The following is a 19,708-nucleotide window of genomic DNA, read 5'->3' as shown; positions in this document are numbered from 1 at the left end:
GACAGACAAAAACTCTAGACGGCAATACAAAGAACAAACAACCCGTCTTTGTTATTTGCTGTACATTGAAATAATTTCACAACATGTTGTCTCAACTCTAATCATACTCGGACCTACCTCTTGCATGGAGTCTCCGTATTGACCTTCTCTACCTTTTGGAAGTTATAGAGACTGACGACTTTGTCGTTAAAAGAGGAGAACTCAATGCAGCCCTTGTACATGGGGTACTTGAGAGAAGCTGGCGGCTGAGGGGAAGCAAAACAGAGAAAGGTGTTAAAACCCATTTTAGTTAAAATAAAAAAAAATTAGCCTTGCTGTTCTGATTTCCTTGCTGCTTACAGTGAAGGTGGCGGGGTAGCCTCCAACATAGAAAACAATGTCACTGGGAGTGAGATCCAGCAGGTTCTTGCTCTCCTCTCCTTTATTACTGCTCGTAATTGGGGCACCAGGTGTGTTTGAGGTGATATCTTTGGTGAGGACCAGCTCTGCATCTTGATAAATTCTAAATCGGGAGAGGGGAAAGAATATCCACATTTTCATCGCGTTTACAACACATTCTTCACAAATCTTGTTCTCTTTTCACGTTAAAATACCGACAGGGAAAGGTAGCAAGTCACAGTGAAAATATATACACATACATCATGAGAACAGGTGAATAACAACTGAATTAAGCTTTCAGTTTACCTGCGTAGGTCCACTCTATCGAACTTGGCCGGCTCAGACACAGACTTGGTGATGAAACCCGTTTTCATCTCGTACTCGACTCCGTTGAGCTTGTACACACCGTACAGCACGTTGTTCCTCAGGACCATACCTATGTAGTTCTTAGAGGACTACAAGACACAGTTTTTTAACGTCATGTGCCCAATTACAAACTAAATCTTTGCATCAAAACATTCACAAGCATTTGGAGTCGCTTACATCTCTGTTGCCGAGGTATAACACGAACATGTCTCCGTTGTCTCTGGCCTGTCGGCGTCGGCGGCTTCCGTCTCCTCTGCCTTCAGGTCTCTGCAGCGACAGGGACAGGGCTGTGTAGGCCTTCAGATCCTCCAGATTCTTTGGCGGACGCAGCTCCACGTGGCCATCGCCTGTGAACTTCATTGGGATCACGATCTGGAGAAAAGACGTGAAAAAAAAGGGAAATTAGACCCATCGATGAAAAATACGAGACATGTTGGTTTGATTTGGGCTGATTACTGTTTGGATGTGTTCACGGAGTGGGACCTTACCCTGTTGGCTGCATCCCGGGCTTGTTCAATGAGCTCTTTGATCTTCTTGATGTTCTCAGTTATGTTGCTTTTGGGGGAGAACTGCGAGGTCAGGTTGTTCACCTCTGAGATCTTATCATTCAGAGATGGGATGGTTTTAAGCAAGTTTTTCACTGCAAGTAGAGAAGAGGGGGAGAAAACAAATAGCAATGTGTAAAAACATCTTCGCAGGATTTAAACACTTTTCTACAATGCTGATTCCGAAAAAGCTGGGACGATGTATTTAATGTTTTACCTCATCAACTTCATTGATTTTTTGTAAATATATGCTTATTCTGATTTGATGCCAGCAACACGTTTCAAACACATTGGGACATTCTGTTTTTATTCACCTTTTTCACAGAGTCTCAACCTTTTCGGAATCAGGGTTGTATAAAAAAGTGGTCATTCTGTAGTATTGTCTAATGTTCCTTAAGACTGTCTGTTCAAAATCTCACCCGTCTGGTCCACATCATTCAACATTTTGCTCAGGTTGGAGTCCACAGGAGTGACACTGATCTTGTCAATGTCCTTTTTGATGGCATTCAGTTTGTCCATAGTGTCTTTGGCCGTGCCATTGGCCGCAGCCGCCTTCCTCTTGGCTTCGTCGATCATACCACCGATGTCATCTGATTCAAAGAAAAATGAAGAGGAAAGGTGAGCTCTGGCAACAGACTGAGACTCAGTCGGTTAAATATTCATGCTATATTGCTTTGACTAGTTCTACCTCTCTTGATGCCATTTAATTGGTTCTGTGCATCAAGCAGGTCTTTCTGAAGATCTTTCTTCTTCTTGTCAGCGTTCTCCAGACGCTTCGTCAGGTTAGTAAGGTCAGCAGCAGCGTCTGTCAAAGTAAAACATGAATGCGTGAGTGAGCTTTAGGGTTATTTTAAAAACAATGATTTAATAGTAGGGCTCACTTACCTTTAAGGTCTTTATCTGCCTTCTTTGCATCCTGCAGTAGATCATTACCGGTCTTTTTCAGGTCTTTTGCTCTCTCTGTCAGCTTCTGGTTGTTTACATTCTAAAGGAACAAAAAATCATATTGGTTGTGGAACAGTATTTGAAAACATTATTATCATGATATCATTCAAAGAAGCATGTGCAGTTACTTAATGACTGGGGTATCAAGTCTGTGGCTTACGTTCAAGGCGTTGTCTGCTGCACGTTCGGCCTCTTTGGCTGCAGCCTCAGCAGCATTGATTGCATCTGTGATGTTCTTATAGGCATCAATAGCGTCTCTGGCGTTGCGCACTTCAGAGCGGCCACTTGCGTTCTTCACAGCACTGTAATACACAAGAACACGGGAAGAAAATAAACCGGAGAACAGGAAGAACAGAGGCGCAAAACATAAAAATCTCAGGTTTCAGTAGCACTGAAGCAGGAAGGTAATCCTCTAGCACAAGCAACAGACATTGTTTGCTGAAATCCACTCAGTAGTCCTCAGGTTATAATGAGCTTGTGTGGCTTTGTTGTATGAACAGAAGACCTACTCCTCAAGTTCCTTTGCCAGCTTGCTGAGGTTCTTAGCGTGTTGCTCTGCAGCCTCCACAATGCCCTCCTTGGCTGCCGCCTTGGAAATCTCGTTCACCTTCTTGGTCAAGTCAGTCTTGGCACCATCCAGCTGTGCTGCCAGCTGTTCGTACTCCTACAGAGGAGAATGGCAGGGGAATGAGTGCACGTTATTCATAAGAGCAGAAAATGTCATTTACCGCACCTCGGGGCACAACAACAAAAAAAAAAAGATCATTATCTGAGTAGACGGCATGTTAGGACCTGACGGCTTGCCGGTGTCGGATGATAGACGAGGCCGTTTATTATAACACAGCTACAGTGTGTCCCAATGTTTTGGCTCACAGTGAGAAGCAACACATGATATGTAAGTGCAGAGAGAATAATTTGAAGTAAAGAGCATGCAGGCTACAGTTTGTTAAGCGTACCGCTTTGCTGTTGGATAGCATTTTGGCCAAATCCTTTGCTTTCTTTAGCTCATCTCCTGCCATGGTCACTTGGTCCTCAACAATCTTGCGCTCCTTTTTTAAGTCTTCGATGCGTTTCTGTTGGGAGGACAAGATTATTTACACAAACCGTGTAATGACAATGAATAGCAAGTCTTTCAATTCTTTCATTCTTTACTTAGTTTACATTATACCTTCTTATAACCTTAATATATAACAGCACTTTTACCTAAGAAACCACCATATAGTACATGGCCAGTCATCATTCATGTGCTGAAATGCATTATCTCATACATACATATAATCCTAATTACCATTTCTTTCCTTACTAATCATTAACCAACATGCCCATGAGTTTCCCATAACTGATTAACTACTTGTGAGTTATTACCTGCAGATCTCCCATTGCCTGAGCATTCAGTCCGTTCTGGGTGTTGGCTTTTTTCACAGAGTCCATCGCCTCCTTCAGAGCCTCGTCCAGGTCCTTCAGCTTGGCCTCGTACCCCTTCAAAAGGCCCCGAAGCCTCTCTGCTGCAGCCTCGTTCTGGTCACACTGCTTACTTACATTAGCCTTGATGTAGTCCAGCACTGGAATACAGAATCAGTGAAATTAAATGTTACTAACTCTTGCAATGACGTTTAACTTTTTTTTTTTTTACAACCACTTACACAACCAGTGTTATGATGAAGTAACAGCGTAGGGGTTTGCTCTCCACAAAACTCAAGTTTCTAAGCATGGACGATGTATCTTACATTTCTTGGCCTCGTCTCTCTCTTTCTCAGCAGCTGTCTTCTGAGAGGTGAAGTTCCTGTTCGCCATCTCCTTCACCATGCGCTGAGCATCCTCCAGCATTTTAGCCAGGTTTTCACTGGGCAACACGCTATCACTAGTGCTCGCGTTCTTCAGTTGGTCCAGCAGAGCTTCGCACACAGAAAAACACACGGTCAGTCAAGCAAATATTCACAGTCAGCGCCATTCAGTATTATTGGAGACTATTACACTACGTGTAAAGATAAACTACACATGCTAATGGACAAAACATGTAGGCAGAAAGAAGCTGAAAACAAGACATTCAGACAGTAAAAGACAGAACAGACAGAGTTGTGGTGCTGAGCTGAGGTTTGCCTTTACCTTGGATTTTCTTGAGAGTGGTTCGAATCTCTGAGTCCAGATCTTTGGCCCTCTTGTGGGTTTTTCCAACATCTGCCACAGCCTTGTCAGCTTCGGCAGCCTTTTTATCCGCCTAAATAAAAAATCACATACCGACAATGCACACTTACTCACGTATTGTTGCGTGCTGATATTGGGATAAAATGCAAGGCCTTGTCTCCAGCACTTTACCTTGTCTCTGAGGGAGCTGACGTCATCTGAGAGATTGAGTGTGTCCTCCTCCAGCTGGTTGACTCTGGACTTTTGGGTGTTGATGGCAGAGCTGAATTTGTTGACGAGAATCTGTGAAAAGCACAGTGGCAGAAATGTAAATAAAGCTGTACAAAGTCACATTCAGGTGGAGTGCCGGAGCTTGAGGCTGATAGGGGCTGTTTTCAAATGGTGCAGCTGTGGGAGTTATTCAGTGGTGTATCATGAATCCATGAAGGATGCACACTCAAATGAAGTGGATGTGACACCTGAGGGGTCAGTGCGACAAACCATCCAGTAATGTGGTCTCTAACTCGTTGACACACAAGCTGTCGGATAAAATTCACTGAGATGGCTTATCAGCAGGAATCTCGAATGTTTGAACAAGCACACCCATCCTGTGCCAAACTGTTTGTGCGTCTGTGTGTGTTCGTGTGAGTGTGCATTGTATGTGTAGGAAGCAGTCGTGTGCAGGGTTACAGTACGCTGACATGTTACCTTGGTGTCTGACACGGCCTTCTCCAGCTTCTTCAGCCTATCCTGGGAGGAGGTGCTGGCAGTGGCGTTGTCCATCTGAGATTTGATCCTTCCCAGCTCATCATCCAGCTTCTCCAGCTCGCTTATTAAAGTCTGGGCACAACTGTCACACTCTGGAACACAACAGGGGATTGAATTAGCAAAGGTTCATGCTCAGTTTTTATTGTAAACTGCGTGTCACAGCAAAAACACCTTGGTTGTTTTTATTAACTCACCTTGGCACTGCTCATCGGTGTTCGTGTCTCCTGGCTCCAGTGAGTTCTTGCAAACTGGAGAAACAGTTAATTTAAATGAAATGTGCGATGATGTACAGGAATTTAAAAAGAGCACAAATGAATTGAACTAATTAAACGGTGAATTCATGCATTGTTAAATCCAGAATCTAACCTCCAGTCTTGGGATCACAGTTGTTGCGATTGCCATTGCAATTACAGGGCTGGCAACGTCCTCCTGGCGTCAGTGGTTCACCATAGTAACCAGGAGCACAGCTATGGGAAAGAGAAATAGAAATAAGCCGACAGTATTCCAAAACACAAAGTGTCTGCACAGTCTGTTCACTGATCTCACCTCTCACACTTGTCCCCTGTGTAGCCCGCTCTGCATATACACTGGAAGTCTCCAAAGACCTCTCTGCAACCTACTGCAAAACTGCACATTGAGAGAGATGATCATGAGTTCATTCTTGAAATAATATTTCATTTCCATTTAATTATAACACATAATTTGGAGGTGCTTTATTCTTTTCACGCACCTGTTTGTGGGCACGCTGAACGGGCACGGGCAAACTCTGCATGTCCTCTGAGCCGCGCTTCCATAGTAACCTTCTTTGCAGCGTTCACATCGGTCCCCAGCTGTGTTCTGCTGACAGTTCTGAAAATGACACAATGCGCTCATTAAACCACTTGTAAACCATACATGAAGAAGGAAGCGAGGTATAAAAAAACAAAATTCTACTGTGTGTGCACTGCGGCTGGCCTTTCATACAGCCTGCCTGTGTCCATTTGAGCTGCTAGGGTGTGGATCCATGCAGCCATTGCACACACAGGCCCAGTCCTGAGTGTCTTGCATAACAATTACACAGCAGAGACTGCTGAGATTTTGAAATGCATGAACCTCCTCCCATCAAGGAGAATAATGAGCGAGAGGGGCCCCATCCCGGGAAATCAGGGAACCAAATCAAATAATATTTCTGATGTGTTGACATAAAAAAACACAAAGCTATGAGCCTACAGATGTGCCCTGAGGCTGAGAGGTCTAGACTCTGACTAAGCTGTTGTTACATGAACACGGAGTCCGCTGGAGGTAATCACTCTCAGTTTTAGGTGTGTGGGTGTCGGCGCTGTGTACCTGTTGCCATGATGCCATTAGTAAGGCTTACATTGAGTGTGTTTCTTACCAGACACCTTCCGGTCTTCTCTTCACACTCATCAGCCAGACCGTTGCACTCACAGGGCACACAGCGGCCCAGGAAAGGCCCACTGCCATCTCTGTAGTAACCAGGAGAACATTTCTGCAAAAGGAAAATATAAAGACATGATTATCCAACTGGAAGTTACTGCTTAATTGTATGACTCATATACCAGATGCATATATATATATATATATATAATATATAAATATATATAGAAATAAAAATCCTGTAAATTTGTAAAAAGCAGTCCTGCTCATTAATGTGCCTGTGCAACTATTAACAGCACAAAGGTAAATAAATCTGACATTTATCCATTTAAGTTATACACTATTTCATGACCCAACCTTGAATGATTTCACGGTGTGTGACAGAACACCAATTAACACTGCAGTTTAGAGAGACTAAACTTAGAAACTGTGAACACAGAATCTGTTTTACAGTGTTTCCAGAGATTGTGCCACCACTCGCAGCGTACTGAAAGCTCTCTCCCAGACACCACGTCTGTTTGGTGTGTCATGGAGTGTGAGAGCACACAGCAATGAATTTGACCTGAACTGGGCGTCATAAACAATTAACAACGAAGGGCCGAGGCGCGCCCTTTGCTTTCAGAGATAACAACCTCCAAGACACTAACAAGACACACCTGAGACGCTGAGAAATGCAAGCTACAGCTAAGGCAAAACAACATCCCTTCAACAACGAGATCTTCACAGATTTTACCTGAATCTGAGAACTGGCGCCACTGTCATTAACAGACGGAAAGTGAACTCTCTGTCCTCTGTCATGTACCCAGGGGTAGTGTACCCTCCGGGTGCCTTCATCATTCACTGATGGATACTCTATCCGCTGGGTTCCCTGGTCGTGAATTGAAGGGTACTGTATCCTCTGAGCCTGTCTGTCATGATGCCTGGTGTAGCGGGGTCGCTCCCCTCTGCCGAAGGGCCTGTGGCCAGCACAGCAGAGTCCAATCAATGTCCAACATAGCAGGGTCTGCAACAAAACCCGGGTGTGCCGCCGTCGATCCATACACGTATCTGACATTCCTAACGTTTAGCCTGTGTGAAATAACGCTCCACTCGCCCCTGCCTCGGCCTCTTAAACACACATACCCACACTCACACACACGCACACGAGGAGGACACGCCCCGTGTCCTACCTGAGTCAGTCTTGCAGATCAGTATGAGTGTATGCAGGCACACAAGCACACACATGCAAGTGTGTACATGCTGTCTCTCGCACGTGCGCGTGCACATACACACACACATACGCACACATAAAATAGCTTGAGATACCTACAGAAAGTCAAATACGGGTACACACACAGGAAATGAGACCAGAGAAAAGGAAAATCACCATAATGTAAATGCTGCTGTGTTTATTTAAAGCTGCAGGGTCTGGTGACAAAGCCTCTACTTGACAGAGCCAGTAAAACAGTGCATTAATATTCTGTGTGTGTGCTCGTGCGTCCGTGTGCCTGTTTGTGTGTGTGTGGTTTATAACGGTGTTTGTACAAGTACACAGTATGTGACCGAGAAGAAAGTCAGACAACGCACTCACACCTGAATCACGCTCCACAAACACACAGCAGACACAACTAGGTGTGTCGGCTGTACTCGCAGACACACACACACACACCGTAGGTGCGCTCAGGCACACACACTCAGCTTTATGAGTAACAATGTGTTGCCAACTGCCACACCCCATGTGTCAAGGCAAGGCACCTTGTCATAGCGCCTCTAGGCATATATAATCAAACTTCCTTAAAAGCACTCCCCATCAGACAACGGCTCACGTACACATGAGTAGGTAACTACATCTATGGCAACGGCACCCACTCGACAACAACATTTTACAGTTTTCTTGATGTTCCTCTTTCTCTCAACTAATAAGTGATCTCTGTTGTATGAAAAGCTCTTTTAATTGGCAGTTGCTCTTTTCTCCTTTTTAATTAGCTGTTGTTAGGAAATCTGCTGCCATCACGTGTATACAAATCAGACTGGAGAAGCACAGTCAGCACTTTTCCCAGGATAAAAAGAATTCAAGTAAAGCTTTTCCTTAGCAACCACATCACGGCTGTTTGCACTATGTTTCTGTGAGCCGTAGCCATGCCAGTGATTATAGCTGTACAATCACTAATATTATGTCTGCGTGATTGTGCATCATATCCCAGCCCGGGGCTACACGATTTGGCCGCACAGCCCTCCAGCCGGTATTTTCCAGTACATTCCACCCAAGCCTCCTCCGATGATGGATTTTTCCTCTTGGACTAGGGTGTGGTACTTCGTTCAGGCGTGTCAGGACACCCTAAAAATATGAGGAGGAGGTCCAGCTCCTCAAAGATGACAAGATGCCTTGCTCCACCCTGCTTGTTATCTCCGCTGCCTCTCAGACCTGACAAAACGATCCTAATCCCCACCCCGTCTTCATGCTTTTCTACTTCATCGACACACCCTTATGTACATTTCAGGCAGAGAAAAGACTTTTTTTGAGAATGGAATTTTTTTTTTTCCATTATGTCAATGAAGTTGGATTCCTTTCAAGTTTTAACATCCACGGCAGGAGTCACTAACATGCTAAACTTTTAGTGAAGCCTTACTTGTTTGAGCTTCTGTTGCATATGCAGCAACGTTGCATTTTTTTATTTGACAAACAGGTTGAAGATGAATGATCAAAAAAACCTTCTAACACGCCTTTACACCTTCTTTCAAAACAAAAAAACACCAGCAGTATTGAGGGATGTCTGATGGCCTTTAATTCCTCACCTCACAGGAGTCTCCGGTGTACTGAGGGGGGCAGGAGCAATCTTCCACAGTGTTTCCAGGACCACCAGTCCCTGTGCTAGTCGCCCCCTCCAGGCCCACCTCGCCTAAGCTGAGTCGCTGGCTCTGAGTAAAGTACAAGCCTCGGATCCTCAGACCAACCAGGCCAGCTAGGACCATCATCAACTCCTCTCTGGAGACAGGCTTGTTGGTGACAGCATGGCGCCAGTTTCCCTGCAGATAACAGAGCTATTATTTTCTGTACGGGAAAACTATATTTACAAATCACATTTCAGTAGATTTAATATGACAGAGAAGTACAACATAGAGTTGTTAAATTATTTAACACTTAAATGCAGAGTGAGATATTTCAACAACGACTGGCCAGATTGTCTCTAACTTGGTATGAATACTTATAGTCCTCTGAGGATGAATCTTAAGTGCTTTAGTGGCTCCCCGACTGTTCCCCGAGCACCATCACCAACGTAACATTTCACTTATACCCAAAATTAACAAAACCTAATGGCAGATTGCTGTGAACTTTCAAAAAGTTACAGTTACACTCCCCAGAGGATAAACCCTTCTAGACATTCGCAGAATTTTCTACTAGCCCCACTTTCACTTCAATATCTGCTTCACACAAACATATCTTATAATCCAACAGGCAGATTTCCAAGGAATCTCATAACTGGTAAGGCTCAGTGTGCTGTTCATCCGCTTTGATACCATGTGGTTGATTTGAAATCCCTGTTGTGCTTTAGACTCTAAATCAACTAGAGGAGCTGGTGTGCAATTTACCTCCAGGAGCTGGACTCTGCCCTGATACAGCCTGTCTGGAAGTGGGACTTGTGGAGCCATGTGGATCAGGGTCATATCCTGGCCCTTGGGGGATATAATGATTTAGATGAATGAACTGTGTTTCTACCGCAGAAAAAAAGAGAGGTTTAAGAGTGAAGAAACTAGCAGCCCTACGCACAGTCAGCACAACATCAGGTCTTCTGTCCATGAGAGTCATCCCCTCACTGGGAATCCCAAAAGATTTGGACTGGTAGGTGAGGAAACCACCATAAGATGAGACCTAAGGCAAAGGGAGGAATGTCTGTCAGCTTTGTCTGAAAGGACAGCAGAGACCACTGGAACACAGACCTTAAGAAAATAACCATAAGCTTTTACTCTGGATGTGTTTCCATATTTAAACATTCACCGCAGAGTTGCCATGATGTTCTCTCCCTCCTTTGACTCACCCTGTTTCCCAGGTAGGACGTTGGTGCCACCCAGTGTAGAGTCTGGACCGTGGGAGGCAGCTCCTGGATGTCTGCCACCACTGTGTTGCTGGCTGTGTTCAGCACAGAGGAAACCGCCTCCCGGTCAGGGCTTTCCAAACGCCAGGCCTGCATGTCAACAAACTAATAAAGGGGAGTATTTGGGGGTGAAAATGAAAAAATCCATCTTAAAACTGCACTGTACTCACTCCATGGACTTATAACATATAAACACACCATTAAAAAAACATTCATTGTAGTTGAAAACAGAGGTGACGGCGTATTAAAGAATGTACCCAGAGCCAAATGTTTTCCTGAACACCATGTTCACCTTTCATTAAACAAATGACGTTGTTCACCACACAACTGCTATCAGACAGACAGCTTTGCAGGCATGAAATTTCCAAAGGCATTCACAGACATGCAGGGGCACGAAAAGCCTACACACCTTCCCCCTGCGTTTACTGGAGCTCTGACACCGGTCAGTCGCTCCGAAGCAGAAGCAGCTGGTGCAGCCGTGAGGGTTGAAGGGGTCAAAAAAGAAGGAACCTTCCCAGCAGGTATCACACTTGACTCCAGCAACATTTCTCTACAAACATGGCGGCAGTGATAGAGAGTCAGAGCGGAGGAAAGACCAAACAACCAAACATGGGTCAGGGGGAGTTTTTGATGGCATGGCCTTACCTTGCAGAGACACCTCCCCGTGTCTGGGTGGCACACGTCAGGTGTGACACCACTTCGGTTACAGTTGCAAGGCAGACAGTCAGGGAAGCGATAATAACCTGCAGCGCAACGGTTGCACTGCCGGCCTCCAATCCCAGGCTTGCAACTACAAACACACAGGCACATTATCTTTAGCAAAATTCTGGATGTGATTTTCAAAGCAGTCATGTGTGGTTCATACATTTATAAAGTCATATTAGGAAAAAATCTCCATTTTCTGAATCAATATGACTGGACTGTGAACTAATCCCCTCGTTAATTCCTCTAAGCGCTTAGGTGTCATGTTTCACTTTCACGGTGAAGAGGCTGCAGGCGACACATTCCAGCCAGAGAATTAAGAGGAGTTAAGAAATTATATTCAATGATGCATTTGAGCAAATTTTATTCTAAGGTAGACGACAACTGAACTGTACAGAGGACTACAATAAATCTATAGCCAGCATCAAATAGACATAAATATAAATCAGAACCACTGCAGGTTATTATTATTATTGAGTTTTATAGTGATTTGGGTTAAACAGCCAGATTGAAAAAAACAGTATTTTCTCCTCCAAGGTGTGACCTAAAATATTCTTCTTTTTACCTTTTGTCATTACAAACTGAAGTCTTTAAAATGACGTCCTGTCTTGTTTAATCTGTATTTTATGTTTTAGCTGAGTTTTTTATTTTTATGCTAGTAACGTTTCTGCTTTCAGGTGAAAGTTCTGCAACAGGGCAATGAACTGAAAGCAGCACTGAAAATACTGACTGTAGCACTAAAAAAGAAATCACTTGCAAATGGTTACAAACCAACACACCTACAGTGGTAGTACAGTATAATTCAAATCATCAAAGAGATTCATGAGATGGAAAGACTGATTTTCCTACTGAGATTGTGAAATTACTACTACAAAATGGATAATATATTTGTTGGAAGAAGGAACGTGTTATCTGGTTGTTGTGGATGTCATGCAGCCTGCCAACGAATCTCACTAATAAACTCTAACCTCCATACTTAATAAGTGCAGCCTCAGTAGGTTTTCACTTACATGCACTGTCCGGTGACGCGGTCACACTCAGGCCCTGTGTTGGCTTTGATGCCATTTGGAGAGCATTCACAGCCCTCGCAGCCCAGCAAAGGGTGATAGCTGAAAGTCTGACTCTGACACACATCACAGGCTGGTTTGACCGTCTGAGGGGGGCAGATACAGCGTCCTGTCACCTCGTCACACAGTCGGCGGCCACACTCACACGCTGCAGGAGGGAGAGAGAGGGGATTTCACTCGGACAAATACGTTTCAAACTAACTAGAACTTAGAGACCAGGAAGGTCTCACAATGTAACCAGAACAAGTAACCAGTCACTCACGTCTGCAGTAGGGGAAGCCGTAGTATCCCGTCGCACACTTTGTGCACTGTCGACCGATGATGTGCTGCCTGCAGGGACACTGTCCTCCATTCGGATCACAAGTGGTTCCTGTGGAGCCAGAATTATCACAGTTGCAAGGCAGAGCTCCGTCATTATAGGCTGCTGCAAGAGAGCGGGCAGAGTCTCTGCAGAACTGGGAAGAAGTTCTGGGGCTGCGGAGGCACAAAAATAAAAGGATTTCACTGCATTATCACAGCTAGAGGGCACCATTTCCAAAAACTTCCACTGTGATGTTTATTATTGTCAAACTGCTGCACTGGTGAATAAAGTGTCAATATATCACAGACTAGAAGAGAGAGGAGCTTAAAACAAAACCACGAAACAAAACAACAGATTACATCTTTCAAATGGATTTGAGCCCAGCTTGTTTCACAGACACAGTGGATACCTACTCAATATAGAAACCTTCTCCTCTACATCGCTGTATGAAATCTGCAGATTTATCCAGCGGATTCTCTTTCAGGAGATCAGCGGTGTAACTGCTATCTGGAACCAGCAAGACGTAATCCTACGCAAAAGACACAAATCATAACAAATGATAAAATGACATATTTTATCAGTATGATGGAGAGAGTGATAAACAGATTGAGGATTTGAAGGGATTAAGTCATATATTTCTGCTCAATTTTTTTCTGAAAAAGGAAAAGTAAAGCAGGTGAATAACAGGCATGCAGCCTGCCCCTGCCTCACAGAGGCTGGAAGCTTAGCTTGTACAAAGCTGTGTGGGGCTGCCAGGTAGAGTACAGTCCCTTCATTGTTGTTGTTGGGGATATGGCATAACACTGAGGAGAGAGGACCTGAGCATGCCAAGTGCTGAACCTGAACAACTCCAAAGCTGCAGACTTTACACAGAAGTATGTCTTACTTATTTCATTTGTTTCCACGTCTCTGTCAAATTTAGTGGGTAAACACGATTTGTGTGTGTTTGACTTATCACATACACCACTGACCAGAAAAAGTGTCTTCCTAGGTGGCACCATCACAGAGATGGTGGGCAGCTGCCAAGAATTCTGGTCAAAGTCAAGGGCAATGCGTCCATCGGTGATCACAACCTCCCTGCAGCCTGAAACTGCTGGGCAGAAGGATGCATTTATTGAACCTGTAAGAGAAATTAAAGGAGTTAAAGTCGAGCGGAGAACGAGGAGGAAACGCAAGCATGCCGCACAATAATCCGTGCCTCCTCTAAAGCCATATAGGGAAGTGTGTCCAAGGCCTTTGATCATCTTGTCATGAACCCGGGGACTTAATCTGCTTTTGAGGAGGAATCACCCCCTGACTGAGAGAGCTTTCCCAGTCAATGCCTATATCCAATGTGAGCCAGTAAAATCTTTAATTCCATTTCATTCAACAGGAGTAAACCTACCACTTCCTCCAACACACTCACCCTTCCACTCACGCCCTGCGTTCACTCGGACCTCCACGGGGAAGGAGGTGTGTTCGGGTTGGCGATAATGGACCACAACCACATACCTGCCAGAGAGGGGTGCCTTGGGCGTGAAACTGATCTCCGTCTGGAAAAGGAACGAGGGTGAACATTCAACACAAAGTCTGTAATTTCTGATGCTACGTGTCTCTCAATCAAGACAGTAACAAAAGAAAGGCTGACGATGTAGTGAAGTAGCATGGGATCACGGGAGTTGTCTTCATTGTTAAGCAACCTCTAGTGCTGATGAAAATTAATAATCGCGCTCCATCACAAGTGAGCAACACAAACAATAGTAAACAAGAGAGTGGATAACTAGCTAGTTAGTCAACTTCCTTCCTCACTCTCTGATATTTTGGATAGTATAAATACACAACCTAACACAACATATACCATAGGTCCAGTCATTTTAAGACATTTCAATGCAGAAATGTTACATATTATGTCTTTAAGTGTCATGGTTTAAGTCTTTTTGACATTGCTCATCTCCACCTCCCGGCAGCAGGGATCAAGTGCAGGAAAACTCAGATTATTTAACGAGTTAGGAAGGGTCAGTTTTTTACCTGAGGGTATTTAAGCAGTATCCCATCACTCTGAGGTTCGTGGACAGGGAACACCCCGGTCTGTCGTCTCCTTCTCCAATTCTCATTCTCTCCTCGTTGGGGAGAAACAGCTGGTGCCAAAGATAGCTGTCCATCTCGGCCGGCATACAGGATCCAGGCTGAGGTTGGCTTGTCGAACTGCCTCTGAACGCAGTGCCGACTGGAAACATAAAAAAGCAACAAGATGCTGTTAGATAAAGCCTGCTGATAGCGTTTGAGGTGTTTGCCAAGAGCTATCGTAGCAGAACGATGTGAGGTGTTAGGAGAGGGTCAGCGGCAAGTCAGAGGTTCCAGTCAATGAGAAGACATTAATCTCCAATAGTCCTTTCTTAAACCTTGAAATCCTCATGGAATCCTATCACACTCTCTCTCATCAGTGTGCAGAAATCTTGACATCACACACTAAATATACACACACTTCTAAGGAAAGCTTTTGTATTACATGCTAACCATCTGCCTTCAGGTTGCATGTTCTCCTTCTTCTTGATTCTTCCTCCCCATTTCACCCCAATATTTGCAAAATTTGCCTCCCTGAATTTCATTTTTTTCCAGATTTATAAACTAAATTGGTGCACAAACATGTCAAAACTCTTCCTACTCTTTCCTACTTTTTGTCTCTACCTAGGATCTTTAATATTCTGTAAATATGTGTTTTGTAAAACAGGGAATGCGTCCCACAGTATTTGAATAACCCATTAGTCAGCATAGAACTATGTAAGTTTAAAAATTTAAAGGCATGAACACAAAGCAGGACTTACATTACATTTTAAGATATTAAGCCATCATTGCATTTTTTTCGAGTATTTGTGCTCTGCTTCGCTTAATCAAAAGGTTGACCTTTGCAATTCTGACTTTTTCTTTCACAGCTGCAATGATTAAGAGTTAAGTTGATTAGTTGTCAACCATAAAATCAATTGCCACCTGTTTTTATAATCAATTAATCCGTTTCAGTCATTTTTCAGGGATTCCAGCTTCTTAAATGTGAATATTTTCTGTTGAGGGCGTCATCTTGGGCTTTGGGAAACACTGATCAACATTTCTGATCATTTTCTGACATCTTATAGACCTAACAACTAACTAAATAATCCAAAGATTCATCGACAATGAAAATGGTTAGTTGCAGCCCAAAAGTGGTCACATGAGTGAGAGAAAGAGAGAGTTTGACCCAAAGTTCAGCCTCAGGTGTATGACCTTCCCCAGCTGGAGGAATGCATGCAACCGCACCTGGAAAACAGATGTGTTTCTCCATACTCCGACACAATATATAGGTCTAGTCTTGCAGCTCCTAAATTGCAGCTTACATTCATGGGTGTTGTACAAATCTCTCCATATGTTATTAAAAGCATGCAATGGGGTTTATACAAGGTGACGTACCTGTCTTCAGTGAAGCGGCCGTGAGTGGAGACACAAAGCACCTTGGGATTTACATACTCAATGGAGAACTCTTCTGCAGGGACTGCATACACTTTATACTACAGAAAGAATGTATTTAAATGTATTTAAAATGTTGTGCTGCTGTCTACATATTGAGCAATTCTAAATCCTGTGTGGAAACATTTCTCTTACCAGCAGGAATGACGAAGTGGAAGTTTGCAGAAGGATGTCCGTCCTATGAGAAAGCTGCAATACTGTCACACGATTATTACTGTCCACGGTCACACTCCGGCACAAAAAGCTGAAAGGGTTAAGACGTGCAACAATTGAGAAACATATATTTTCTAAACACTATTACAAGAGATGTTTTGAATGCTGAAGCAACAAATACAGCACTCACCTGTAGGCACAACTGTAAATGTTGGCCCTGGCTGGGATGTTGCCACCTGGCTGGCCACTGATGAGTATGTTGACGTTCTGGACAGTGTCCACCTCGCTGGCATACTCCAGGACAAGGACATATGGGCCTGGACGAGGCACACGAAGACTGAGCTGGAGCTGCGACTACAGGACAGATCATACAAAGTTGTTTTATTTCATTTTAATGAACTCCAGTGAAAGGACAAACAAATAAGGGAGGTAAAAATCATGTTCAAGTGCTGACTTAAAAGACTGAGCCTTAGTTAATTGGGTTGTAGTTCCACAGTCCTGATGCTAAAAGTCCAATCACGTCCTTTTATTCTGGACTTTGAAATAGCTGATAAGAACCTTCTCAAGGACCTGCTTTATGGCTTTTTCTTTAACCAAGTCATGATTTAAAAGCTGATTCGCTGCAATATTGAAACCAAAGTCTGAGTCCAACAGCTCTATATTGTATGTAGGCATGTGCGTAAATCCAGGCCCTTTATTGTACCTGTCTGCCATTGAGAGCGGCCATCTCAGGGTGATCTGGGGTGGGACGCTGCACACGAGCCTGCCTCCTCCTGCGCCCGCTACGGCTGGAGAGCTTTCCTTGTGAGCCCAGTGCAGAGCTAAAGCCATCCATGGCCACATGCTTATACAACAGACAGCTGGGAGAGACAAGCATAGGCAGAATCAGCAAGAATGATGAGCAGTAATTACATGACCATGCTATTTTAGTTGATGTGGAAGTTAAGTCTAACATGCAAGGAATATTAGGAATTATTCAAGGCTATCTCTTCTGTATACTCTCATATATGTAGTGCATATTTCTATTGAAAAATTAGGCAACTTCCTCCTTACCCTCTGGCATGTATCAAATCATCTGGATGTTATAATCTATTATATCTAAAAAAAACATAGTATATAAAACAAGCTAATAGACTTCTGTAGGATCACGTTAAGTTCAGTTGAACCAAGCCAATGACTGCATGGAACTATATATGGAGAACTTGAGCTGTGAGCACTGTATGAAGAAAGGGATGGCTGGCTTTGAAAACAAAACCTATTTACGACATGCATGTGTAGTGGTGAGCATGAAATAGCGACAGGCCTCAAAGATACTGAATAGAAATCTTAAAGATTTACTTTGTGTCCCTGTTTGCAGTGGGTAAGTATGTGCAGGGCTGGGTGATCTTTTCCTGCAGCAAAGGTGCCTCATAGTAATCCCGGGGCAGCAGCACTAAATAGTCCTGGAGAGTGAGAGTGACAGTGTGTACTGGCGGTTACAGCCTATTGCACATTTGTTATTTCAAAGTACAATATTACACAGACTCCAATTCTTGTTCTTTCAACTTTGAGCACATGATAATTTCGGCATATTTTTCTTCTGTACAAACTCACCAGCAGAACCCCCTCTGCCTTTATGTGAATAATCCATTTCCCAGGGGTCAATGCAAAGGGCTCAGCGAAGCCGTCTCCTGGGACAGTGAGGAACGATGGGGAGGGACTGTCAGGGAATATTATTTCCTTGCTCTGGTCTGACCCTGCCGAACAACAGAGTAGAAATGTTTGCAATGTTAGACACTCACAGCTGAGAGCACAGAAAACAAACGATGAATGGGACATCATCAGCATACAGCAACACACATGGCACACCATACAAAAGTCATAAAGGGAATGGGTTATTTACTTTACTTCTTCAATAATGGGTTGGATTTGATGATATGACACGAAATGCACATGAAGTGTAAGAGATGACTGAATGTCAGAGGCAGCCTCACCTTCAGTGCCTCTGTTATTGGTAGCCTTGATGCTACCTGACACACTGGTGCTGCTCGGGTTAGTGAACCGCAGAACCACACGGAATAAGTGCTGCCTCCCGTCTTTTGGGTCAACATGCACTGTTACTTTGACCTCACTCTGCAGGGACGAGAGTGACACACAACTGACTGCAATGACACAGGTTTAAGAAGACGATGAGGGTATAGTGTTAAGAGGAAGGTTAAAGATCATGGCAGGTAGGGGGACTTAAGCAAACGGAGCGGGTTAATCAACAGACAGCGAGCAAAGGCGTAGAGTGGAAAACACAGCCAAAGGAAGGCAGGCCCTTCACTTACAGTCACAGCAAGACTGAAAGCCAGCTTCGTCCACCACCAAGATCCTTGCTCTCACTCGTGCTTTCCCCTTTTGTTGAGGGGTGGAGTAGCGCATTACAATATGGAAAGGGCCAGGAAAGCCAAGTGTAAGCGTTAGGATCACCTCCGGCTGAAGAGAGATAGTGTTAGTTCTAAGAGAGCTGGTGTCCACATTCCCACATCAGTTTGTTGGTTGTGGTTGAGTGCTTTAAGCAGGGATTTCAGTGCAGAGGTAAGAGCAAAACAATCATGGTTGCATCAGAATAGACTGAAAAAGGAAGCCATAAGGTTATTGAAGTGGCAGATAGTCCCAAAAATAGCCACACTGTAATTAATGAGAATAATTGCATCAATGTATTCAATATATTAAGCTACTGATGTGAAGATGTACCAACCTGTGCAGGAGACATTATGGCATAACCTCTCCAGCTGAAATCTGGGAACTCTCTGGGGTTATAACCAAAGCGCACTGGTCTGGCATTTGGCGTGGTGCCATCCTCAATCTCAAACTTCAGTTGGTGGAGTGTCGGAAAATAGTGGCTTGGTGCCGGCCTAACAAGGTGCATGAAAATTAAAATAAAAGCTATGTAGGTTTGTAATTGATTTAAAGAAGCCTTGAAAAAGAGAAGATCATTTATTAAGGCAAATTTTCTTAGAATCCTAATGCATGATGACATTTAAGACCACATCTTACTCAGTGCATTTACGGCCGACTACGTTCTTCCGACACCGACACTGTCCGGACATCACATCGCACGTCGTGCTAATGGCGCCACCTACATCACACTGACAACCTGTCAGAGAGAGTAAAAGTCATAATTTTTTATTAAAGAGTCATTTAATACTGGACCGATGAGCAGTGTTTCCCTGCACTCTGTGGTTGAAAGTTTGAAGTTGGCTGCAACTCCCAGCATCGCTGATACTCAGTACATCTGTAACCACACCCACTGGTGATGTCATGCTGTACTGACCACACCCTAATACTGAAATGAGAGGTTAAACCACTGGAGGTCAGCAAAAACAAGGTTTTCAGGTACACCTGACTTACATCTGTAGAGTCTTGAAGTCTTGAATTACAGTTGCCTCGTGTGCCACAGTAACACAG

The 19,708-nt window shown here is 44.0% G+C and overlaps 1 protein-coding gene across 3 annotated transcripts in view; it reads right to left on the bottom strand.

Moving 5' to 3' along the window:
- Positions 1-19,708, bottom strand: part of LOC121614552 (laminin subunit alpha-3-like) — a 54,456-nt gene that overhangs the window by 9,955 nt on the left and 24,793 nt on the right. For 2 of the 3 annotated variants that reach the window (XM_041948482.1, XM_041948484.1), the window contains exons 20-61: positions 19,298-19,397; positions 18,999-19,155; positions 18,250-18,388; positions 17,870-18,012; positions 17,615-17,718; positions 16,980-17,136; positions 16,467-16,630; positions 16,259-16,367; positions 16,067-16,164; positions 14,654-14,852; positions 14,052-14,178; positions 13,618-13,766; positions 13,060-13,175; positions 12,608-12,819; positions 12,289-12,493; positions 11,222-11,366; positions 10,986-11,126; positions 10,520-10,681; positions 10,252-10,353; positions 10,074-10,157; positions 9,279-9,509; positions 6,502-6,615; positions 5,857-5,975; positions 5,673-5,753; positions 5,493-5,593; positions 5,321-5,374; positions 5,067-5,218; positions 4,551-4,661; positions 4,341-4,452; positions 3,962-4,129; positions 3,600-3,796; positions 3,191-3,307; positions 2,744-2,898; positions 2,395-2,536; positions 2,175-2,274; positions 1,978-2,094; positions 1,709-1,879; positions 1,233-1,384; positions 922-1,116; positions 685-833; positions 340-502; positions 118-245 (exon numbers count right to left, since the gene is read on the bottom strand). In XM_041948482.1, the coding sequence (XP_041804416.1) occupies positions 118-245; positions 340-502; positions 685-833; positions 922-1,116; positions 1,233-1,384; positions 1,709-1,879; positions 1,978-2,094; positions 2,175-2,274; positions 2,395-2,536; positions 2,744-2,898; positions 3,191-3,307; positions 3,600-3,796; positions 3,962-4,129; positions 4,341-4,452; positions 4,551-4,661; positions 5,067-5,218; positions 5,321-5,374; positions 5,493-5,593; positions 5,673-5,753; positions 5,857-5,975; positions 6,502-6,615; positions 9,279-9,509; positions 10,074-10,157; positions 10,252-10,353; positions 10,520-10,681; positions 10,986-11,126; positions 11,222-11,366; positions 12,289-12,493; positions 12,608-12,819; positions 13,060-13,175; positions 13,618-13,766; positions 14,052-14,178; positions 14,654-14,852; positions 16,067-16,164; positions 16,259-16,367; positions 16,467-16,630; positions 16,980-17,136; positions 17,615-17,718; positions 17,870-18,012; positions 18,250-18,388; positions 18,999-19,155; positions 19,298-19,397 (5,842 nt within the window). The remainder of the gene's footprint in view (positions 1-117; positions 246-339; positions 503-684; positions 834-921; positions 1,117-1,232; positions 1,385-1,708; positions 1,880-1,977; positions 2,095-2,174; positions 2,275-2,394; positions 2,537-2,743; positions 2,899-3,190; positions 3,308-3,599; positions 3,797-3,961; positions 4,130-4,340; positions 4,453-4,550; positions 4,662-5,066; positions 5,219-5,320; positions 5,375-5,492; positions 5,594-5,672; positions 5,754-5,856; positions 5,976-6,501; positions 6,616-9,278; positions 9,510-10,073; positions 10,158-10,251; positions 10,354-10,519; positions 10,682-10,985; positions 11,127-11,221; positions 11,367-12,288; positions 12,494-12,607; positions 12,820-13,059; positions 13,176-13,617; positions 13,767-14,051; positions 14,179-14,653; positions 14,853-16,066; positions 16,165-16,258; positions 16,368-16,466; positions 16,631-16,979; positions 17,137-17,614; positions 17,719-17,869; positions 18,013-18,249; positions 18,389-18,998; positions 19,156-19,297; positions 19,398-19,708) is intronic. The other variant, XM_041948483.1, reaches the window with a different exon arrangement.

Source organism: Chelmon rostratus, chromosome 12 (assembly GCF_017976325.1).
Source record: "Chelmon rostratus isolate fCheRos1 chromosome 12, fCheRos1.pri, whole genome shotgun sequence".
Taxonomy (NCBI): Eukaryota; Metazoa; Chordata; class Actinopteri; order Chaetodontiformes; family Chaetodontidae; genus Chelmon; species Chelmon rostratus.
This window is presented reverse-complemented; position numbering and strand designations above follow the sequence as displayed.